General features: G+C 43.1%; 1 protein-coding gene across 3 annotated transcripts; it reads left to right on the top strand.

Moving 5' to 3' along the window:
- Window positions 1-655: 655 nt before the first annotated feature.
- l3mbtl4 (L3MBTL histone methyl-lysine binding protein 4) lies at window positions 656-22,846 on the top strand. 3 transcript variants are annotated; one of them, XM_085762722.1, is made up of 18 exons: window positions 656-708; window positions 3,696-3,745; window positions 7,779-7,864; window positions 8,496-8,600; window positions 8,679-8,814; window positions 10,587-10,678; window positions 10,950-11,092; window positions 12,485-12,561; window positions 13,257-13,342; window positions 13,466-13,576; window positions 13,670-13,784; window positions 15,852-15,951; window positions 16,143-16,259; window positions 16,376-16,456; window positions 19,707-19,780; window positions 20,735-20,901; window positions 21,477-21,539; window positions 21,632-22,846. In XM_085762722.1, exons 2-18 carry the CDS (start codon window positions 3,718-3,720, stop codon window positions 22,052-22,054), a joined length of 2,004 nt encoding a protein of 667 aa, XP_085618848.1. In that variant the 5' UTR covers window positions 656-708; window positions 3,696-3,717; the 3' UTR covers window positions 22,055-22,846. The 3 variants fall into 3 exon arrangements, with proteins under 3 accessions (XP_085618848.1, XP_085618849.1, XP_085618850.1); XM_085762723.1 differs by having other exon boundaries at window positions 20,738-20,901; XM_085762724.1 differs by having other exon boundaries at window positions 20,741-20,901.
- The last annotated feature ends 2,751 nt before the right edge of the window (window positions 22,847-25,597 follow it).

Below are 25,597 nucleotides of genomic sequence, written 5' to 3' on the forward strand. Positions count from 1 at the left end.
ATCTATCTATCTATCTATCTATCTATCTATCTATCTATCTATCCATCCATCCATCCATCCATCCATCCATCCATCCATCCATCCATCCATCCACCCATCCATCCCCTTGATATCCAAATGTCCCAACTAGAAAGCTTTGAAAACACTAAAGTCTGAAGATGGGGACATTTTCAGTATTGCAGCAGCAAACATAATTGAAAACAATAAAGGACACTAAATAATAAATAGCTACAAGCAAATACAAAACAATATTTATAAAAAATATATTAGCCTATACAAGATATAATAAAATAACTGTGTTGTTATGTAGGTCTACAGTAGTAATAAGAAAAAACCTCTGGAAAAGACTAGAATTCTAGAAAGAAAGACACAGGCTATGTGATGTACACGTCACAGATGTCAATAAATAAATAATTAAATCAAAGGGCAGGATCACGTTGGTGAACTTCCAAATGACACATTTATAAAGAGGGTCAGTGAATGCACCCTGACTCACAACTCCTAATGTACCATGATTCACCTCCGCTGATACACTCAAGTCTTCTAAACTTTATTCAGAACGATGACTTAAATGATTTGGCATGATGATTTATTTCAGTGTGTACATCCCCCACCCCCCCACGTTATCTCATCAGCGCATGCGCAGTGACCTTTTAGTATTTCCGTGTCGTGGGGCTGTCAGCGGTCTGAGGCGGAAGACTCCACACGGTAAGTTTCTGTCTAAAGTCTCGGTACCGTTTCCGGATCCTTCCGGTCCTCTGTATACGGGGGGGTCGGCCGGTCCTCCCAGCGGCCGGCTGCATCAGCTGCGGCCGCTCTGAGGGGCTCTGAGGCCGGGGAGACAGCCGAGGATCACCGGCGACTCTGGGCTATTTGTTGTTTCCTTATTGAACCTGCGTCAATCCGCTCAGGTGCAGGGAGCCTCTTCCGCTCAGACCTTCACAATAAGAGTCTAGACTGGAGCTTAGTGCAGTGGAGAGCTTGGTGTTAGAACTAAATAAAACATGTATTTGTTAAGTAAAGGAGGTCAGACAGCCCACAAGTTCATAGAGCTAATTAGACAGTTGGAGTGTTAGTGGTGTTAGAAGAGGTGGTGCTCTCTGAAGTCATGAGTCTTCAACAGGTTGAGGATAAACAAGGTTTAGGTTTATTTATTTATCACACATATTCAATGGTGCAAGGAGGGAACAAAGCCGATTGGCTTGTAGTACATAAGTTCCACCCCTGTCACTAATTAATTTCTATGGCTAACAAATAAACATAGAGAAAAAAAGGAGATGAAGTGCATAATCAATGTTATATGAGCAAAAATGAGCAACAAAGTGGTCAGTAACAAATAGAGACAATGGAAATAAAAAATTCATAGATTGAGATCATAAAAAAAGACAGTAAGGATAGGATATGGCGAGAGTGGGAAATTCAAGAAAGGTTCAGATGTATTTTTAGCTGCTTTTTAAAGAGTGACTAGGAAGATATGGATCATAGCAACCCGTCCTGGAGTTTGGTAGCCTGGCCCATTCCTGGGGAACCCCAGACCAGGACAGTCTGGACTGAGACAGTCTTGTGCTCAGGGATGGTGAGCATGGCTGAGAAGCAGCATGAGGCTGAATGATTGAGCTGATAGAGTTGATATAGCAGAAAGACCCAGACGTGACTGTCAAGTGTTTGGATGTTCTGTCGGTGCAAGCTTTCCCACACTTGAAAGAGAAGGAAGAGCCCCAAACTCTTTAAAACCAGACGCTGGACTTCACTCGGTGGATTTACTTTTATTTCACCTGGATCACAGGTGAAAAACCTGAGAAAAAATACACATCCAAGATAATAGAATGACTATACTAGTAGCCTAGCACTGCTAAATATCACATATAAAAAGACTATGGATGCACACACCGCTTTAACTTTCACAATTTTAAATGAAAAGGATCAGGTCATTAATTATTCCTATTTCAAACTTTTTAAAAACTAAATCAAATGTTTTAACAAGTTTTACAGCACACAGTTTAACAGTTTTTATAGTTGATTTGATTTATTTGTTTGCACAGTTAAAAATTACACAAGTAAAAGTAACAATTATGACAATTTAAAGTGCGGGAAGAGGCGAAAACTCAAGGAGCTTATCAGGTGCCTCAACCTAACAATAAAATATTATATCATACTTAAGAAAACAAAATATACAAATGAGCAATCAAAAAAAAATATTTAGATGATAGAAATAAAAGAAAATATTACACAAAAAGAATAATAATCGAAATATATCAATAAGTTCACAGTCTTACTGATATTTTACACTTTTATTCAAAGGCTTACCCTATAATTAAAGCAGAAGTAAGTGGTCCGGTCGTTTTCGCTAATGCTGCGTTCCAGGCAGGCTTTTGAAATCGTAAATTACAGCTTCAAGTCACAACTTACGACTTTGTAGCATTTCAGGCAACCCACTCGTGTTTTTCCGACCTGTTTTACCGGTGAAAGTCACTATAACGGCCACTCGTAACTTCCGACCGGTGAACTCGTACCAGATCGAACTGGTACCACTTCACGGTCGGAAAAATACGAGTTTCCTTGAACGCACCATAACAGTCCTCGTCGCTACGTCACCACATTCACGGCGTTCCTTGGCTGCACACACAGCCCTGCATGCCGTTCTCTCTCCTCATTGGATAAAAACTGTAGGATACGATAAATGTTTTCTCTTCGGCTCAGAGCAGAGCAGAGGGACTGAGAGACCCATGTTTCAGACCAAACACTCTATGTAAGTGATTGCTGTCGGAAGATATAACTATTTAAGACTTATATTAACACAAATATATCACTTACTTCTGCTTTAACTAATAATCTATTTGAATACATTATTCTAACTTAGATATTTTAAACAGTGCATTTACATGGATCACATCATGTGAAGGCAGGATTTGAGACCGAATCTGATTCAGGATCAGACAAGCCGCAGTGAACAGTATAATATCATTAAAATGTAATATTGAAATTTAAATGTAATATATCAGGCTTCTGTTAGTGTTTTCAATTAACCAATCAGTTGGTTCAAAAGCTGAGATTGGAGAAACTGATCAGCTGATCAGTTTGTAATAAAAATGATCAATAGCTGCAGTTTTGCCCAGAACAACAAAACCATTCATCAAATGATGTAAACAAAAGTTGACTGTAAAAACACATTTAACTGCACAGAGTAGTTTTACTTGAAATGCCCTCACTGAACATCCTTACAGTACTTTTACTTTGAAGTATCTGACTACTTCCTTCACCACTTTGGATCATCATGACCTTTGACCCTAATCTGCTACACTTCCCTGCCCTAAAGGAGACAGAGTTTTCTGCATCCCGGTGATCTGATCCCTGATCTGCTGCAGGGAGGATTTTACTTTGAAGGCAGAAGTGTGTGGGCTTCCTGTGTGTTTGTGTGCGTCTTTGTGTTGTAATGGAGTCCTTTCCTGCTGAGATGAGGATGATCCAGAGTGTTTATTTGTGTGAAACAGTTGTTGTGATGATGACTGATGTATTTATTGATCAGATCAGGTATCATCTTGTCTACACTTTGTAGTTATTGATGAGATGTTAAAGACACGGGGCGATGACTGACTGCAGGTGAATCTTCTAGAATAGAACAGCTCAGCACTGTGTGACTGAATGACTCCTCCAGGCTGCCGTACTCGACTGTTTGTGTTTTTTTTCCTGAACAGAAACAAACCAAAGAGGAAGAAAATGAAAAACAAAGTCAGCAGCACTCAAGGTAACACACACACACACACACACACACACACACACACACACACGCATACATGCACACACGCTGACCTATCTGCAGGCACACCTGGGTGACATCCTGCCCTCTGATTGGGCGTCAGAGCTTATTAGGGTTTATTAAGGTGCAAGTAACTATGGCAACAGGACAAAACACCTGAGATCAGGCGACACACACATCTGTCGTCAGCTGACAGATGAACACACTGACTGTGGGCGCCAGCTGAGAACCAAAACATGACTCTAAAGCAGTGTTTTTCAACCTTGGGGTTAGGACCCCACGTGGGGTCCCTGGAATTCAAATGGGGTCGCCTGAAATGCCTAATTGATTAAAAAAAAAAATAATTTTCAACTAATTATTATTCTTTTTAAAATTATTATTACCACAGACAATCTTAAACAACTGTATTATATTCTTTCACTTTCTCAAATATAAATCGAGTTCAAATAAAATTAAAATCTGAGCTGGCGCATCTTGAAGGACGGGGGTCGCCAGAAATGTGTGATGTCAAAATTGGGTCGGGTTGGGAACCACTGCTCTAAAGTAGAGATGGTTGATTGATCTTCATTGACTGTCAGTCATTTAGTCAGTGACAGACCTGCACAGATCTCACTGGTTGCTGATCATCATGTTCAGACACCTTCATCATCCTCTTCAGTCGGGGATTCAACAGGGATCTGGACTCTGGACTCTGGACTCAGGCAAATTTTGCACATGGTAAACATGTGGTTTTGGCCCAATTTTATGTGAATCACATGTGAACCCATTTTCCACATTGGTGTAACATGTTTTACACATGTGCATAAAACACATTAACATAAAATTGGGTCAAAACCACAAGTTCCCAATGCGCAAACAGCATGATTCCCATGTGCAAAATGTTTCACATATGAAGTTCATGTGGTTTTTCTGTAGCCTCGTAAACCAGCCTCTCGCGGAAGTGCATTTCATTTCATTCCGAGGGAGAGTCTGGCCTCATCCCCATTCTAAGCGTTTGGACTGAAACCCTCAGAAGGCCGAGCCAATCAGCGTCGTCCGCTGTGATTGACACAGCACGTTGGCCAATCAGGGACCGACTGGTGCAAAGCCCCGTCACTACACCAACTTGCTGATTGGCTGAATGGGGTTGTCTGTCAACGCTACTACCAAAGATATTAAACCGTCTTTGCTACTAGTCCCGCCCAGCTCCCGCCCACCCCAAACGCTTAGAGGGGGGATGAGGCCAGACTCTCCCGAGAAATGAAATGAAATGCATTTCCGAGGCTGGTTTACGAGGCTAGTTTTTCTGTAGATGTTTGAGTGGGTGAATCCTTGAAAATGAATCAGGTTGTCCCTCAGTCTCTCCTGTGTTGTCTTGGCTGTGTGGCCTCACTGTTAGGATGCTGTTGGTGTTGGGCAGATGATAAGTGGTGAGGCCAGTTTGGCCCTGGTATCAAGTGTCTTGAGGGTCTTGTTCAGCAGTGGTGGTGAGATGCAGCAGCGGTGTCGGCGGTGATGAGGAGGATGTTGTACAGAAGGAACTGAAACTGGAAGGTGAAGCTCCACATCCAGAGTAGAGCTGCTGCTCTTCATGTCAGGAGGAGCCAGCTCAGATGAGGATGGGAAGGCCCTGGGACGGACCCAGAACTCACTGAAGGGATTAGATGTTTACTCTGGGCTGGGGACACTTTGGATCAACCAGCAGAAGGTGGAAAGCGTTGCTGTGGAGGGTGATGTCTGGAGTCCATGCTTTACCTGCTGCCACCGCCGCCTGACCCTGGAGAAGATAGTTGTTGTGTTGATTGGTGCGATTTAGAGTTGGTCTCAGATCAGTCAAATCTGGTGACATCATGGAAAACAACTGTGAATGCAATTTACTTCCTTTAACCCATTGTTAAGTGTATTAGTGAACAGAAGCGAGGTCTAAAAGGTCCAGAGTGACAGCTGGACCAATGGATGGATGGATGGATGATTTCAAATGATTAAAAACTGAATTTCATGCTAATTAGCTGTGCACAGTGTTTTAATTCACTCTGGCCCTTTTGATTGGTCTTTCCCTCTCACTCCCACATCGACTGACCTGTCTGTTGATTGGCTGGAAACAAATAATACCTGTTTCTATACATATGAACTGGGGAAGTTAGATCCAAACACAACTGGTCAATCGTTGCTTTTTAAAACAGTTAAGATGGTCTGAGATCAGTATCTCCTTCCATCAGCCCATACCAAGAACCAATCAACTTATACAACATATTATTGTTATAAGGTCTTGAACCATTTTATTCACTGCAAAAACTCAAAATCTTACCAAGAACATTTTTCTTATTTCTAGTCAAAATGTCATTTCTAGTCAAAACAAATCTCATTATAATTAAAATAAGACTAATCACATCACATTAAAAAGTAGCTTGTTTTAAGACATTTTTTACTTCTTTCAAGCCTATTTTCACTTGAAATAAGTAGAAAAATCTGAGTTTTTCTTTCTTATTACAAGCAGAAAAAACTTGCTTTCACTGGCAGATTTTTCTACTTAATTCAAGTGAAAATTTGTTTGAAACAAATGAAAATTATCTAAAAACAAGTTAATTTTTAGGTAATGAGTCTTATTTTATTTTTTTATTTTTTATTTTTTTTAATTTATTTTTTATTGACATTCAGAAACAGACATTCACAGCATATACATCATGTGAGCATACTTCTTACATATGTTGTCTGCCCTAAATGCTGAAATATTTTAGTTTATATCCAAGTTATGAGTGAAGAACTTACAACCATAACAACAATTGAAACAAACAAACAAAAAAACTATGTACTGGTAGGGAGTGATCTTTCTCATACATCAATGAGTCTTATTTTAAGTGAAAAGAGATTAGTTTTGACTAGAAATGAGACATTTTGACAAGAAATAAGACAAATATTCTTGGAAGGATTTTGAGATTTAGCAGTGTAACTGAAAAAGAGCATGATGTGAGGCCACACCCTGCACCAGAGGTGCTAAAGTCTAAGGGGCCGAACATGAAGTCCAGATCAGTGGAGAGCTGCAGTGATGGTCAGACTGTTTCATCCAGAGTCCCTGTCAGTCCAGCTTCAGAGTCCTGGTCCCCAATGTCTTCATCATGGAGCGATGGAGGCCACAGACATCTCTGAACTCTGAACGCAGGAGGAATGTGGTGAATATTATCATAGTCATGTCCCCCAGAAAAAAGCTGCAGAACTTCACTGAGAACCCTGTTTCTCTCGGTATCACGCTGATCCAGGGACAGTTGTCTAAACATGATGGTCCACTGGAGCTCAGCTGATAACACCTGATCCAGTCTGACCACAAGTCATGTCTGATGTTTTCATATAATGCTCAGACAGAAACCCTTGCTGCTCTGACAGTAGATTTGTTGCAGGTGTGCTTTGACCTTAATGGACCTGGACTTGTGTGGTGCAGTGCAGCTCCAATGCCGCCTGTTTCTGTTGATGTTCTGTTTGTCGTTCAACTGCACCGGTGAAAGTGCTACCGCCAAAAAAACAAGAAAAATAGTGCAGAGGGAAAAAAAGGGAAATCCTCACAATAACAACAACTTGGGATGAAGTTTCAATATAATTTATTGTGCTGTATGTTTTTTGTTTTTGTGCCTGTTGTTGATTTCCTTCTTTGGTCGTTGTAGAGTGAATTATTATTCATTTTTGTTTGTTTGTTTTTTGTTTTGTTGTTGTTTGTTTTTTGTTTGTTTTTGTTTGTATTTTGTCCGTCCCTATGCTTTTGTAATGTTGATGGGTTTTATGTTACTGCCACCTGATTGTTGTCTTTTTTCTTTTTTAAAATGAAAAAAAGAAAAGAAATTAACGAGAAAGAAACAAAGAAAGAAAGAAAGAGAGAGAGAAAAAAAAGGTCCCCATTAGGGGGGGTGGTGTTGGGGTTAATAAATAAAAAAACAACAACCTGAAGTCATGGACAGAATTAGAAACATGAACCAGTAATGTTCCTAGTGTGACAGGATGTAGCTGTTGTAACCATTCTAACATCTGTGTGTGTGTGTGTGTGTGTGTCCAGTGAGTGTAAAGAGACGCTCTTGGTCCTGGCAGCAGTACCTGAATGAACAGAAAGCTGAAGCTGCTCCAGTCACACTGTTTACACAGGTAACACACACAACCTGTCATTCTCTCTCATCTGTCTCTGTCTCTCTCTAAGTTGTCTATCTTTCTGATTTGTCTCTCTCTGACCTGTCTCTCTCTGACCTGTCTCACTCTGACTTGTCTCACTCTGACCTGTCTCACTCTGACTTGTCTCACTCTGACCTGTCTCACTCTGACTTGTCTCACTCTGACCTGTCTCACTCTGACTTGTCTCTCTCTGACCTGTCTCTCTCTGACCTGTCTCACTCTGACTTGTCTCACTCTGACCTGTCTCACTCTGACCTGTCTCTCTCTGACCTGTCTCACTCTGACCTGTCTCACTCTGACCTGTCTCACTCTGACTTGTCTCACTCTGACCTGTCTCACTCTGACCTGTCTCACTCTGACTTGTCTCACTCTGACCTGTCTCTCTCTGACCTGTCTCTCTCTGACCTGTCTCACTCTGACTTGTCTCACTCTGACCTGTCTCACTCTGACCTGTCTCTCTCTGACCTGTCTCACTCTGACCTGTCTCTGTCACCACTCTGTCTGTCTGACATGTCTGTCTCTGACCTGTCTCACTCTGACCTGTCTCTCTCACCACTCTGTCTGTCTGACATGTCTGTCTCTGCCCTGTCTCTCTGTCCTCCCTCAGTCTCAGTCCTTCCCCAGTAAGAGAACTGGTTTTAAAGTGGGGATGAAGCTGGAGGGCATCGACCAGCTGCACCCCTCCATGTTCTGCGTGCTGACTGTTGCCGAGGTAACACTCACACACACACACACACGCACGCGCGCGTCGTATGACGAGGGTCAGATGACTCAGCTGTCTGTCTGCCAGGTGATTGGATACCGGCTGCGTCTCCATATTGATGGCTACTCAGAGTGCTATGACTTCTGGGTAAACGCTGACTCAGCAGATATCAGACCAGCAGGCTGGTGCAAAGACCACAACCACAAGCTCCACCCCCCTAAAGGTAAGCCCCCCCCCCCCAGCTAATTTTTACATTTTTTTTATTTGTTTGTTAATTTGCACAATATTACAAGGCAGCAAAACAACTAAACAGCAACAGGGATGTCACCATTATACATTTGCTTGGTACAATTATTGTCAGATAAATAATCACGGTGTTAGGATTATCATGATTATTATGCATTAATTAATTTCACAACACTATGAATGTGTAAAATCGAATATAGTCAAAATGTAATTACATTACTCATTGTTTACACAAAATATTCAATTATCTATATATGACTAATTCTTAATCCCCCAGTGGAAGTATTTGAAATATTCAGGTCATAAATTGTCATCTATACCAAATGTTTACGTTTATTTTGGCATTTTTGGTTTTGTTTTTTTTTTTTAAATACAAATGAAACGCTAACATTTAAACTCCTACCAGTTCAATGTTACGTTAGTTAAATGGACCAGTATCTGTGCATTTACCTTTATTTTGGCGCACATCTGCTGATATTCTGAAATAATCTTTTTTAGGAAGTGACGGTATTTAGGAATCTTTATGATTAATTAATTGTGGCGTTTAATACCACAATTAATTGTGAAAACAAGTAATGGTGACATCCCTATACAGCAAACCGGATGTGCAGGTGAAATTAAAAAACCCATGAAATGCAATTTGAATATGACTGTTCCAAAGCTGGGCCCCGATAGATAGATAGATAGATAGATAGATAGATAGATAGATAGATAGATAGATAGATAGATAGATAGATAGATAGATAGATAGATAGATAGATAGATAGATAGATAGATAGATAGATAGATAGATAGATAGATAGATAGATAGATGAATTTTGTCAACGGTACCAACAGATCTGGATATTTTATTGCAGACAGGGTTAGGGTTAAAGCAGAAGTAAGCGATCCGGTGGTTTTGGCTAACTTCCTGTCAGCCGATGGAGTTAACAGTTTCATCAATTAGAACTCAGAGAAAATGTGTAGATGAAACCTGACTGTGCGTTCACACCAAAAGCTTCCAAAGCGTCAAAAACGCTCGAGGGTGGGCGTCAGACAAGACAGCTCCCAAAACGGCAAATATTTTCAGCCGCTTTGGCCGCTCGTCACGTGACTGACGTCAAAGTTCGATCGCGCTGGTCATTGGGGAGCCGAAATACAAAAAAAAGAAAAAAAAAAGGCAGCCGACGGACATCTCTATTCTGACAGGCTGCCGCCGGTTGCCGCTTAACCGCGTCATAGCTAATTACCCTAAAGTTAAACCTGGCTCAACTTCTCATCTGGTGACGCTTTGGACGCTTTGGAAGCTTTGGATGCTTTGGACGCTTTGGAAGCTTTGGACGCTTTGGAAGCGCGGTGACGCCTGTTGATGCTTTCGACGCTCAGTGTCGCCGGGCTCTCATTGAAAATGAATTGACTTCCGGCGTTTTTGACGCTTTGGAAGCTTTTGGTGTGAACGCACAGTGAGAGATAGAGTTGTCAAGACAAGAGTTGGATATAAAGTATTTCTTTGAAGAAAATACAATAGAATTAGATTTTAAAGATATTTAGTTTAAATCACCTGACACTGGTGACATGGAGTTGGGAGGTAGTTTGTGTTTTTCTTTGAATGTGATGTTTGAGAGTAACATTTGTGCTTTTTGTGGATGTTGTTGTTATTTGTGTGGAACTTTGGACGTCATGGGACGCAAGACAAATTTCAGAGTGATCATCTGACAATAAAGTGCAATCTTATCTTACATGCCTCCACCTGTCTGTGTGACTCTGTAGGTCAGACTGAGGCAGAGTTTGACTGGCAGCTCTACCTCCAGTCCTCAGGCTCTCAGGCTGCACCCACCACCCTGTTCACCTCTCGCAAAGCGGTCAGTACACACACACACACTCACACACACACACCTGTCTCATGTGTCTGCTCATCTTTCATCCTGCAGTTGGTCCTCACCTGTCTGTCTGTCTGTCTGTCTGTCTGTCTGTCTGTCTGTCTGTCTGTCTGTCTGTCTGTCTGTCTGTCTGCCTGCCTGCCTGCCTGTCTGTCTGTCTGTCTGTCTGTCTGTCTGTCTGTCTGCCCGTCCGTCCGTCCGTCCGTCCGTCCGTCCGTCCGTCCGTCCGTCCGTCCGTCTGTCTGTCTCTCAGGACTGTGTCTTCAGTGTGGGGATGAAGTTGGAGGCTGTGGACAAGAAGAATCCTGGACTGGTGTGTGTTGCCTCCGTTGCCGACGTCATTGAAGATCGTTTCCTGGTTCACTTCGATAACTGGGACGACACATACGACTACTGGTGAGATAGACAGGTGACAAACTGATGTGTGAGAGGCAGACAGACAGGTTACAGGAAGTCTAATAGTACTGGTGGTACTCCAGTATTTTATACAGATAGCAGTAATAGTATCAGTTATATGTGTAGAATCAAAAGAATCACTGTTATGTGAGAAGAGTTGTGGCAGTAGTTGTGGAAGTAGTCATATCAGTGGTATTATTATTAGTAGTGGTAGCATGAGTACTAACATTAAAGGGATAGTTCAACATTTTGGCAAATTGGCCTATTGCCATAATCCCAATAGTCATAGCAGTAGGTTCATCACCTTTAATTATCAGTGCATGTTGTTTTGAGATCAGCGGGGCAGAGACGTGAGCTGCTCAGCTAACACAATGGAGGTGAACGGTACAGGTCCTCTGTCCCTCATCAAACTCATCAAATACACAATCCAACAACTCCAAAACACTCTGGTGGACAAGTTGTGACCTTCACATTCACCACGCTATGAGATAATCATGTAACGTTACAAATAATAAATAAACCTTTCCCTATGACTATAGGAATTATGGCAATTGGCGAATTTGCCAAAATGTTGAACTATGCCTTTAACATTACAGCACAGTGTAAATTGGCAGTGAATCACGTTGTTATGTTAAGCAGCAGGTAGTGATGCTTTCACTGTATTTCTTTCAACCTGATTGATCCTAACATGATCAGATATGTATTGATTAACATGTACAGAGCCTTGTAAAAGTCTTCATACCACTTGAACTTTCCACATGTTGTCAGGTTGCAAACACAAACTTAAATGTATTTTATCAGGATTTTATGTGATAGACGGACACGAATTAGCGCATCATTGTGAAGTGGAAGGAAAATGATACATAGTGTTGAAGATTTTTTACCAATCGAAGACCAAAATTAAACTTTTTTGCCTACATGCAAAACGCTGGTTTATCAAAGCATAATGAGTTAGAACGGCCCAGTCAAAGTCCAGACCTAAATCCTACTGAGAATCTGTGGCGAGACCTAAAAACCGCTGTTCACAGACTCTCTCCATCCAATCTGACTGAAGTGGAGCTATTTTTGCAAAGAAGAATGTGCAGAAACTGCAGCTGTAGATGTGCAAAGCTGGTAGAGACAAACACCAAAAGACTTAGAGCTGCAACTGCAGCGAAGGGTGGTTCACACTTTTCAGATATTTTTAACACCATGTATGATTTTCCTTCCACTTCACAATTATGCGTTGCTTTGTGTTGGTCTGTCACATAAAATCCGATAAAGTACATTTCAGTTTGTGGTTGTAACTTGACAAAATGTTGAAAAGTCCAAGGGGTATGAAGACTTTTGTAAGACTCTGTAGATGAAATGGACGTCTGTACCGATGAGCTGATGTTTCTATTGACTGACCAGGTGTGACAGCAGCAGTCCATATATCCACCCAGTGGGATGGTGTGAAGAACAGGGACGACCTCTGACCGCCCCCCAGGGTACACACAGTATTTACATACATATACACAAATACAGTATTACAGGATGCAGTACTCTGCTGTATTTATAATAATGATAATAATAACTTTTTTCTATAGCACTTATTGAAATTGAAATTACAAAGTGCTTCACATTTAAAACAATAATAAACAAATACAACAATAACAGTTTTAAAGGTGTACAGAAAAGAAAATTGAATTTAAGCCCACTCTGGGTCATAAAATTAGTGTAATAACTCATCTATCAGACGATGTAGGCCAAACTTTGTGCAAAATTCTATTTTTGAGTAAATCCGGGATGAAAGTGTGTATTTTTTTTTCGCATTGGATAATGCAGGCGCACGGATTATACGTCAGCCTGTACACGATTCACCAGCCACTGATATTGGATCCGTCATCCGTCATTCAAACATCTGAGACACACACACGGAGCTCGGTCTCGCCCCAAGCTTTCAATATCCCGCCCGCTCGATAACGACCAATCAAATTCGTTTTCCTTACTCGGGTAAACTTGTGTTGCAGTTCGTGACAACTCGGTGCGACAAACAGGACAAACGGCCATTTCTGTACACCTTTAAAAAGTACAATCAAGTTACAGTAGGAAAAGGGAAGGCAAATCGATAAAAGTGAGTTTTAAGAAGGGATGTACGGTATGCACATTGAGGGTTTAGTACTCTGACTACTTTGTTTTGCAGGTCATCCAAACCCAGAGAACTTCCTGTGGGACGAGTACCTGCAGGAAACTGGTTCCACTGCTGCTCCCAGTTCAGCCTTCACACTGGTGAGGAAACAAGTTAGATGAGGAGAGGAGGAGTTAGAGAAGGAGGAGGTTTAATTGACAACTCTCATATCCAATCAGAAGCCTGGATTTAATAATTAACAATTTGTGCCTCTGTCCAATCAGAGACCTCCACACGGTCTCCAGGTGAACCACAGGCTGGAGGCTGTTGACAGGAGGAACCCTATGTTGATCCGTGTCGCCACGGTAACTGATATAGAGGACTACAGGGTGAAGGTACGGTCCACCTGCCTGTCTGCCTGCGTGTGTGTGTGTGTGTGTGTGTGTGTGTGTGTGTGTGTGATGTCCTAACCATGTGTGTCCCTACAGATCCATTATGACGGCTGGTCGCAGCAGTTTGACGTGTGGTGTGACAGCGACCTCAGTGACCTGCATCCTGTCGGCTGGTGTCAACGCACAGGACACCCACTGGACCCTCCCCCAGGTCAGACAGACAGCTGGACAGAGACAGAGACAGGTCAGATAGACAGGCTGGACAGAGACAGGTCAGACAGACAGCTGGACAGAGACAGGTCAGACAGACAGCTGGACAGAGACAGGTCAGACAGACAGGCTGGACAGAGACAGAGACAGGTCAGACAGACAGGTTGGACAGAGACAGGCTGGACAGAGACAGAGACAGGTCAGACAGACAGGCTGGACAGAGACAGGCTGGACAGAGACAGAGACAGGTCAGACAGACAGCTGGACAGAGACAGGTCAGACAGACAGGCTGGACAGAGACAGAGACAGGTCAGACAGACAGGCTGGACAGAGACAGGTTGGACAGAGACAGGTCAGACAGACAGGCTGGACAGAGACAGGTTGGTCAGAGACAGGTCAGACAGACAGGCTGGACAGAGACAGGTCAGACAGACAGGTTGGACAGAGACAGAGACAGGTCAGACAGACAGGTTGGACAGAGACAGGCTGGACAGAGACAGGTCAGACAGACAGGCTGGACAGAGACAGGTCAGACAGACAGGTTGGACAGAGACAGGTTGGACAGAGACAGGTCAGACAGACAGGTTGGACAGAGACAGGCTGGACAGAGACAGGTCAGACAGACAGGCTGGACAGAGACAGGTCAGACAGACAGGCTGGACAGAGACAGGTCAGACAGACAGGTTGGACAGAGACAGGCTGGACAGAGACAGGTCAGACAGACTGGCTGGACAGAGACAGGTTGGTCAGAGACAGGTCAGACAGACAGGCTGGACAGAGACAGGTCAGACAGACAGGTTGGACAGAGACAGAGACAGGTCAGACAGACAGGTTGGACAGAGACAGGCTGGACAGAGACAGGTCAGACAGACAGGCTGGACAGAGACAGGTCAGACAGACAGGTTGGACAGAGACAGGTCAGACAGACAGGTTGGACAGAGACAGGCTGGACAGAGACAGGTCAGACAGACAGGCTGGACAGAGACAGGTTGGTCAGAGACAGGTCAGACAGACAGGCTGGACAGAGACAGGTCAGACAGACAGGTTGGACAGAGACAGGTTGGACAGAGACAGGTTGGACAGAGACAGGCTGGACAGAGACAGGTTGGACAGAGACAGGTCAGACAGACAGGCTGGACAGAGACAGGTCAGACAGACAGGTTGGACAGAGACAGGTTGGACAGAGACAGGTCAGACAGACAGGTTGGACAGAGACAGGCTGGACAGAGACAGGTCAGACAGACAGATCAGATCAGAGAGAGAGACATGTCAGGAAGATTGACAGGTTGCACAGTCAGGTCAGACAGACGGGTTGGAGCGAGAAGGAGACAGGTCAGAGAGACAGTTTAGAGACAGACAGGTCAGAGAACAAACAAGTCATATAGTATAGCTACAGGTTGGACAGACAGGTCAGAGGGAGATATTGACAGATCAGACAAACATCAAAGAGGGAGACAGGTTGGACAGATACGTCCGAGAGAAAAAGAATCAGGTCAGGGAGACAGCTTAGAGACAGACAGGTCATCAACAGGGAGACAGATCAGAGACTGTCAAGTCATGTTTGTGTCTCCAGCAGCACAGCGTCCCAGCAGCAGTCATCTGCAGGTCCAGACCTGGTCTTCATAGACCAAGAGCTGCATATATGGAGACAGAGAGACAGAACCAGACTCAGGGTGGGCCATTGGCCATCTGCCTCCACTGGAGAGAGAGAGACCTCACTTTTTATATATATATATATATATATATATATTCTTTTTTTTTTTTTTTACTTATTTATTCTATATTATTACTAATTCATTAACCATCTATGTATTTGTTGTTGTATTTGTATTGCTGCCCCAATGCTTTGGCAATATTGTATATCACAGTCATGCCAATAAAGCTTATTGAAATTGAAATTGAATTGAGAGAGAGAGAGGTGTTAAAGCTACTGAAGAGAAATAGAGGGAGACAGCAGACAGACAGACAGACAGACAGGTCAGGGAGACAGACAGCTCACAGACAGACAGGTGTGCTGTGACAGTATCACTGACTGACGTGTATCATCCTCCTTGTGTGTGTGAGACAGGTTCCTGTCCCCTGTCCTCCCCCTCTCAGGGTGTGTGTCCCACCCCAGGCTGCAGAGGAGTTGGACATATTAAAGGAGCTAAATACACCGGTCACCACAGGTAAACACACACACACACACACACACAGACACACACACACACACACACGCACACACACACACACACACACACACACACACACACACACACACACACACACACACACACACACACACACACAGATCTTCTTAGTTTACCTGCTGAGTCATGTCTCCTTCCTGCTGAGTCACAGCTGTCTTCCTGTCTCCCAGTGCCTTTGGCTGTCCATACTCAGACATCAATACCAGTAAAGAGGTGGTGCTGCCGGACAGACTGGGAGGAGAGAGAGTGGTCACCCTGGTCCCCGTCTCCATGCATCCATCAGACAGGTAGAGACACTTTCACTCTTTGTCTTTTTTTTTTACAGTTTATTCTTCTTTGTCATCATCTGTCTGTAAACCTGTCCACCTGTCTGTCTCTGTCCTCCTGTCTGTCTGCTCAACAGGAGACAGGCTCAGGTGAAGACGGAGCCCAAAGAAGAGACTCTGCTGCTTCCACTGGGGAAGAGAAGACGACTGACAGACAGGTGAGACGGACACAGTGTAGGACACAGGGGAGAAGCTATCTGATTGGCCCGTGGTCCTGATCAGGTGTCAGACTGAAGGTTAAAGCTCTCAACCATCAAACATGATCTTCATCATTCCAACCTCTGTATGTTTGAATCAATAGATCCAGCCTCAGTGTCTCTGCCTGGCTCTGGCTCTGGCTCTGGCTCTGGCTCTGGTTCTGGCTCTGGCTCTGGCTCACACTGTTGTTTTGCAGTGTGAGTGTTTGGTTTGAGGAGATAATCTCTGGATGTTATTTAAAACTGAATTACATAACTCACACACAAACACACAAACACACAAAGGCTGATGTGTGTTGATAGTGTCATAAAAGCAGACGTGATGGGAACATTTGACTAAAATCACAGTTGTGTAGTTGAATACACAGACCAGACAGTTAAATCTATCACTTGGTTCATGGTTTCTGTGGACTTGTAAAAAGTCTTCAATCGAATAATGTGGATTTTTAATAGATACAATGAATTATAATGTTGACATTACTTATACAGGGTTCACACATCCTGGAAATCCTGGAAAATGGTTGACCAAATGTCATGGAAAAGACATGAAAAATTAGGAAAAAAAAGTCAAATGTCCTGGAAAATTGTTTGTCACATTGCGACATCAGCTACCAGAGCTCTATTTGACTTTTACAGACCCCACTAAGGATTTAATTTCCAAACAAGTGCCTAGTGAGAAAACTAGAGACTTTAGTTAAAGGAGTCATCACCCTGAAATCACATTTTTCCTTGTTAAAACATGTATATTGGTGTTGGACCTCAGTGGAAACTTGCCTGAAAATCTGGAGTTTGAAAGTGGCTGAGTTTTTTGGTTTTTGTTTAAGCCAGAGCAGCTCATGAGGCTGCACACCGCAAATGACCAGATTTTGACTCTGCTCCTGTGTTGACGTCACCGTGGAGACTGCTTTCATAAACACACCTCTCTTCCACCAGCCCGACTTCCGCCGCGCCGCCATTACGTGTTGTTTTATTTCCCACTGTAGCGTTGTTATTTCGTCACTTTATTAAGTTTTAATATTTTTTCATGTGAGAAAGTAAGGGTTTAGATCCCCAATGTGCGATTAGTTTATCCAAATGACGGCTGTTTAGAAGTTTGCTCCGACGTTGGGAGAAGTGAAGCTCCACCACAGCAGCGGCTCCGTCTGCAGAGCTCGTTAGCCGGTCAAACTACGTCGTCATGCCGGGGGAGGAAACGATCGTTAATTAACTTACCCGCAGGTTTGTAGAGGTTTACTGCCGACTGGTTACATTCTTTTTAGGAGATAAATGTTGGTCTGATTGATGAAATCTAACAATTGTGGCAGTCGTATTAGTTTGTTTGAATGAAAAGTGAAGCTTCACACAGAGCAGCAGCAGCTTTGCACCGGGGCTCTGTAGCCTACGTACAGAAATCACCACATTTGTATCAATAAATACATGTTTTACAATGAACCGATTAAATTTTATTTTATTTTATTAAGTTATATATCATGGTTATGGTACACGACAGAGAGCAGCATAGTGTGCGGTTTCCAATATAGCAATGCCTGCATGTAGCCCACTGGGCCAGCCACCATTCCGGCTCTGTCCTTCCTGCATCCAATCAATGCACACCTCATTACATATTAATACAATGAACATCCGGACCAGTCAAAACCTCACGCTTACTCTCATGAGAAAAAGTTGTCGTATGAAAAGTGTCAGAGCAAGCTCTGTGTTTGATTTTTTTTTTTAATTTCTAATAAGTTTTAGGAATTGATTCAAAGTAATTCAAGGGGGACTGGGTACGTAAAAAAACAGGTGATGACTCCTTTAATGAGTGTTTCCAATATTGGACTGTGAGCATGAGGGTTTTCTCTCCTCTGCTGAGTGACAGATAGACGAGGCAAGGTAAAGCAATTTTATTAGTATAGCCCAAAGGTCTTTACATGGCATCATAACAACATCCTCTGCCCTTAGACCCTCGCATCCACTGAGGAAAAACTCCATAGAAAACCCTTTTAACAGGGAAAAAATGGAGAAACCTCAGGGTGAGCAACAGAGGAGGGATCCCTCACCCAGGACGGACAGACGTGTAATAGATGTTGTTACAGACAAGAAAACAGTTTATAACATGGAATATGCAAGCACAAGCAGCACAGAGCTTTAGGGTGTGATTTAAGAACAAAAACAACATGTTTGCGTTGTTCTATGATAAATCTGTCATCATTTCTAAGCATGTACAGTAAGATTTCATGAGTTAGAGCCACAGGCTGCACATCTTTAAAGGTACATTGTGTAGGAATTCCTCCCATCTAGCGTTGTGGTTGTATATCACAAGCAACTCAATGGTATTTTTCATGCTGCATTCACATGAAATTGGGCAGACGGCAGACGGACGACAGCCGCTGCACGTAACGGCATAAACAAGCCTCTATGTAAACAAGTGGTCCGTCAGCACGAGGCAAAACAATACACGTGACAATATGTTGTCATGGCGATGTGGTATTGTTTACCTGACCCACGTTTTACCAGCTTTCTCTCAATTTCTGTGACTAAAATGACATCTGGTTTGTTAGCGACGGCCGTCTGTCCGACTGCAGGTGAATGCAGCATCAGTGTAACGCTCCATTCCTCCTCACTGCACCACTCCTTTCATATCATTCATATGTACATATGAATGATATGAACAGCAAATTCAGAGCTTACCAGAACACTTCAGTTTGTTGATGGGGGGGATTACTGGTTAATGAAAAACATACTTTTGAACCAAATAATCAATTTTCGTGAATAGATAACAGGAGAAGTTACACAATGTCCCTTTAAATCAGACTTCTGGGAGAGAGGAATAAACATAGAAACAAACTGATTAAATGTACCAATAACTGTTGAAAAGAACACTTGAATGAGACGAGATGTATTAGTGTATGTTGTAAAAACTAATGTCTGTCAGACTGGAGCAGCTGGAAATGTCCTGGAAAATGATTTCAAGAAAAGAGTGTGAACCCTGTTCTATCTGTGTTGACCACACGGTCACAAATCCAACATGGAAGCAGAACCAGTGATGAGACTGTGAAGTCCAGGCAGAACAGAGCAGAGGCTGGAGGATGAAGGAAGCAGTGGAGGGAAGTGTGTGTGTGTAGGAATGTATCAGGAATGAAGTCACTCAGCTTGTGAGCAGAGATTTGTCCTCCTGTGTGTCCATGAATGAATGTCTCACCTCACTTCTTCTCTCCACTGGCCCCGCCCTCAGGCTGTCTCAGCCAACCAAATTCCTCCGTGTGAAACAAGAAGAGGAGGAACTTCAAGTGAGAGCGCTTGGACCAGGTACAGTGTTATCTGATGATGTTAGTGACACTGCTCAGTACAAATGAATTTCAAGTTTATCCATCAAACATTCTGACCCAGGATCAGTCTCCAGCCTTTACCAGCGCTTTCAAGCGCAGCTTAAAGAGATAGTTCACCCAAAATTGGACATTTAAAAAATTTATATGGACATGCACTGCTACGCCGAGACCCCCTGTAACTCAGAGAAGCCACGGAGGACTCTGAAACTTCTCCCAGCCCTTAGTCCACATGAGGGGGAGGAGATAATGAATGAAATTTCAATTTTGGGTGAGCTATCCCTTTATACAGAGCGAGTGGTTCAGGGCTTCACGTACTGATCAGTTATGTTTGTGATGTTTTACAGATAAACACTTCAGACACAGGTCGGCTCACCCGTTTAACCAGAATGTGTTTTATAACCTGCTGGTAACCATAGCAACACGTCGATTCTAATTGGTCCCTTACGTAAAAACGCAGCATATCTAATATTCTGCTGCAGCGCTGTATCTCACAGTGGGAACACTCGGCATCCTCCCTCTCACTCCTCGCTGTGTTTCCATGGGAACAGCAGGCAGATGAAGTGGCTGTTTTCATGGAAACCGCTCACCATGGCGACAGCTCTGGTTGTGCCCTGTGTGTTTTCTACTCACACACACACAGAGCGTCTGTTCTGCTGCTCAGCGGGGTGAGAGAGGTCAGTCCACAGACACAGGTTTTCCACAGACCTCAGATCAGTTTCATTTCATTGGTCTTAATGAGCTCTAATTGAATCTGGTGCAGGGTTTCCGTTGGTCCCTGAATGTCACACAGCACCTGGGTCTGAGAACAGAGCATGACCTCTGAATGTCTTGTAACCAGGACTGGATCTGCACTGAGATCAGCTCAGTATGTCCAGCAGCACAGATGCTGTGTGTATGATAATGTCCTCTGTCTCCGGCTTGTCCTTCCGTCCAGCAGCAGACTCCAGCCTGAAGGCCGCTCTCCACCAGTCCGTCTTCCTGTCGGCCATGTCGGCGCAGCCCGGCAGAGACCTGTCCCTCTGCTGGGAGCAGCACCGCAAGCTGCTGCCGGGGGTCGCCGGAGTCCACGCTGAGACTGTCCAACACTGGAGCGTCCAACAGGTCAGTGAGAGACAGATTGTTAAAGGGATAGTTCAATATCCCTATCCCTATCGTCATAGCAGTAGGTTCATTACCTTTAATTGTCGGTGCAAGCTGTTTTTAGATTGGCGGGGCAGAGACGTGAGCTGCTCATGTAACGGTGCATATAGTAGTCCCCTGTCCCTCATCAAACTCATCAAATACACAATCCAACAACTCCAAAACACTCTGGTGGATAAGTTGTGACCTGCACATTCACCACGCTATGAGATAATCATGGAACGTTCTGAGACAGAGTTGTTTTTGATGCAAATGCAGCCGGAACTACATTCCAGACATGGCTGCTGGGCGGAGTGATTTCATAACAAAAGTAGGCCTAGTTCCGAGTATTTGCTTCATGTGTCGTAATGTTATATAATTATACATGATTATCTCTCTTTATCTCTCTATCTCTCTTTGACCTGTCTCACTCTGACCTACCTGTCTTTCTGTCTTTCTGTCTTTCTGTCTCTCTGTCTCTCTGTCTTTCTGTCTTTCTGTCTCTCTGTCTCTCTGTCTCTCTGTCTCTCTGTCTCTCTGTCTCTCTGTCTCTGCAGGTGTCTGACTTCATTGAGTCTCTACCTGGATGTGAGGAACAGGCGAAGCTGTTCAGAGACGAGGTGAGATGCGTTGCTGTAGATTTAATGACATCTGATCCCACCCAACCTGCCGTTATCTGATTGGTTCTGGCCTCTGTCTGTCTGCCTCTCAGCAAATCGATGGGCGGGCCTTCCTCCTTCTCACCCAGCGAGACATTGTGAGGATCATGTCAATCAAACTAGGTCCCGCCCTCAAGATTTACAACTCCATCCTGATGTTCAAACACGCCAAGGACGGTAACGGTAACCAAGCGCATGCTGAGAAGAGCAACCAATCGCACGCCGACAACAAGGGGCATTCTGAGGACAGTAGCCAATCCTTTGCTGAGGACAGGAACCGCTCAAATCTGGAAGAAGAGAGCCAATCACGCGCCGAGGACAGGAGCCATTCACACGATCAGGACGGGAACAAATCGCCTGATGAGGATAGGAGCCAATCACACACTGAGGATGGGAGCCAATCACATGTTGAGGATGGGAACCAATTGCCTGCTGAGGACAGGCACGAGTCACACACCACAGACACAAAGTCATGACTGAGATGATCCCAAATTCCTACTTTTAGCCCCCCTTCCCCTCCACACACATGGACACACACACACACACTCTAAGGGAACAACAACCATCAGATTTTTCCTTGTTATGTCACAACAATGATCTCAGGTGTGTTTCTACCCGCATGTATAAATCAGGTGTGACATCACATTGGACATTTTTCACAGAAAAAACATCATCTGAGAACAACATGGGTTAAATTTCAGGCTTAATACAGTTTTATAAATGTAATATATCGTTTATAAGACGGAGACTCAACCCCCTGAGATTGAATTCACCAAAACCAGAACCAGTGTGGACAGGATCCTGAGGAGGTTCAGACTGGACAGGCTGGCTGGTAGCAGGGGAGTCGGGACTCAGTTTCCTTAGAGATGTTCAGACTTTAACTGATAATAACAAAAAAAGAAAACAGTTGCACCTGAAAAAAAACAAAACAAATCTTATACAATTTTAACAAAATGTTTTTTAAATCCACTAAATCATGGCTGCCGACAACTGATTGGTTGAAACCTTCAACAGCACAGGCCGGAAAATTCATAAAGTTTTAAGATCAAATTTCTCACTTTTACACTTTTAATCTGTCCCGTTGCTCTGTGGGGTTTATTAATGGTTCAGAGAGATGTTTTCTGTGTTTCTTGTCTTTCCTAAGATGTATTTTTTATAAACCTTTTTCATTTTCACAAGTGACTCTTAATTCCTGTCAATAAAACTCCACGCCTGGGGGTCAGGGTTAGAAACAAAAGCAGCACTGATGAAACGTCAGTAAGAGCTTTTTTTTTTTTAAATCCACTGTTCAGGACAAACGGATAGACCTCGCATTCTTCAAAGAAACATTCAATTCTACTTGTAATTTTAAAAAAAAATATTTTTTATAAGAATTATTTGAAAATAATTTTATCAAGTCAAAATGTAATACAACTTCTTAAAATGTGAGAAAAGTCTCATACTGACATGAAAACATACTGATTAGAACATTTGTTAACCTCCAGGTTTCTAGGTTCTGTGTGGAGTTCTCTCCAGGTTCTCAGGCTTCTTCCCACAGTCCAACATACTTTATTAGGTGAAATGGTGACTAATTGGCAAAGTGTCAATAGGTGTGAATGTGAGCATGTGACATTGTTTGTCTCAGTCCTGTGATGGACCTGGGGACATGTCCAAGGTCTCCACAGCAAACACAAGCTCTTATTTCTCTTTGGTGAACATTCTGTCTCTGACAAAGTAAAGTTTGATTTTGTTTGTATGGATGTCTCATAAATAACCATAGGGTGATATCACTGTGCCCCCCCTCCTCCTCCACTACAGCCTTTGAGGATTTAAAAAGACATTTGAGCAGTGATGGTTGAAGGCAGCTACAGCACCGTGTCATGATGTGGACTTTCTGTCAAAACCTCCTGCAGCCCAACAGAGACTGGTTTACTGAACCCTGAGATACATTCAGATTCAGTATTCAGTATTTATCACCAGTGGGGCAATGAATACACACATAAAATGCATGACCATACAACTACAGCAACTAGTGTCAGTGACAACAGCTCAGTACCCTTATAAATATTCACAGGTTTCACGTGCGACAAGATAACAGAATGTGGTCAGGTTGACCAGTTACATTTAAGAATTACTACATGTTTTGTCATATTTCACTCTGTCATTTCATTTCTTTTCAATTATACCATTAATAGTTTGTGGATTTTGAGTGTATTTGTTAAAGGTACCTGCGTCTTTGACTGATTTTTCCAGTTAACTCATGGACAAACTGTTGTTCACCTGCTGTCTTCTCCCCCCAGCTCCCACCCTGGACCTATGTAACAGACACATTTATACAAACCTCTAATCTGATATTAAATTGTCTCTAAAGCAAATATCAAGTTCTTGTGGGCCTTTTAAGAGACATACTGTTGTGATGTTAGGTTTCCTGAAGAAGTAAAGACGGTGTTAGAGTTACATACTACTTAGTGCTTAGATTCTTACACTGTGGCAGTGTGACAGGAGCCGTAGCCATCACTCCAACCACCGTTGCTTAAAGGGATAGTTCACCCAAAATTCAAATTTTACTCATTATCTACTCACCCTCATGTCGACTAAGAGCTGTGAGAATTTTCAGAGTCCTCTGTTCCTTCTCTGAGTTACGGGGGGTCCGTGCAGCAGTATTTGTCTATATAATGGTTGTCAATGGATACCAACTTTCTTTGTCCAAAAAGACACACCAAAAAACATCCAAATACCTCCATACTGCTCGTCTGTAATGTCCCTCTTGTACTGAAGCCCCGACATGAGAAAATGTTCCGAAAAAAAATAAATAAGTCTATATTTTAAGCTTATTAGCGGAAGCTCCCAGTGCCTCAGTTCACTGCTCTTCCTGTGTCAGTGCAAATCTCGCGTGATTTGCACTGACCGGCGGAACAATTTCTCATGTCGGGGCTTCAATACAAGAGGGACATTACAGATGAGCAGTATGGAGGTATTTGGATGTTTTTTGGTGTGTCTTTTTGGACGAAGAAAGTTGGTATCCATTGACAACCATTATATGGACAAATACTGCTGCACGGACCCCCCCGTAACTCAGAGAAGGCACGGAGGACTCTGAAAATTCTCACAGCTCTTAGTCGACATGAGGGTGAGTAGATAATGAGTGAAATTTGAATTTTGGGTGAACTATCCCTTTAAAGTCCCTATAATCTCCAATCTGTCAGGTAGACTCCAGGTTTCATCTATAATCAATGACATCATCCAAAAGTCCCGCTCCCTCCGCTGTGGTTGGATGTTTTCTATTTATGATTTTATTCCTGTGTTATGAAGAGTATCTATTGTTATCTACTGTGTCTATAGAGTCTATTTTAAAGTTTAAATAAGAATATATATTTGTATTTGACTCAGACAATCTGACAGGAAGCCAACTTTGACTCCTAGACCTCTGTGATGTCACATCTAGGACAGGGGCATATGTTTTTCCATAGGTTTGCACAGAAACAGCAGATAAATTTAAAGTCTGCAGATTGTTCTAATGTTTTCAGCAATCTGTCTTTGTCGGTGTTTGATGAGTTCAATAAAGTATCTGATCTGATATTGGTTTGTTTGCTCTCATTAACCAGGTGAATTACTACACATCACTCTGTGCAGATATCTCCATCTACAGCTTAGTGATGCAGGGCCGCTCCAGAGGTTTACCATGTAGGCTTAATCCTAGCCCGGTTCCAATCCAATTTAGAGATGTCAACCCCCTCTCTCTCCTTTATTTCCTGTGTCTCCCACACTTTCAAAATAAAAGCCTGAAAAGCCCACCTGCACTGCCACCATCCACCAGAGGGAGGCCTGAATGGACAACACATCCAACCTTGAAGCAGATGGGCTCCAGCAGCGGGAAACCACACTGGGTATCGCTCCTGTCAGCTAACAACTAGAAATTGAAGCTACAGATTTCCTGCTCTGATGAGTCTGGATTTCTGCTGCAACGTTCAGATGGTAGGGTCAGAATCTGACATGAACAGCATGAAAACATGGATCCATCCTGCCTGGTATCAAAAGGT

The sequence above is a fragment of the Trachurus japonicus genome, chromosome 20 (assembly GCF_045865225.1).
Source record: "Trachurus japonicus isolate A0001 chromosome 20, Traja_1.0".
Classification (NCBI taxonomy): Eukaryota; Metazoa; Chordata; class Actinopteri; order Carangiformes; family Carangidae; genus Trachurus; species Trachurus japonicus.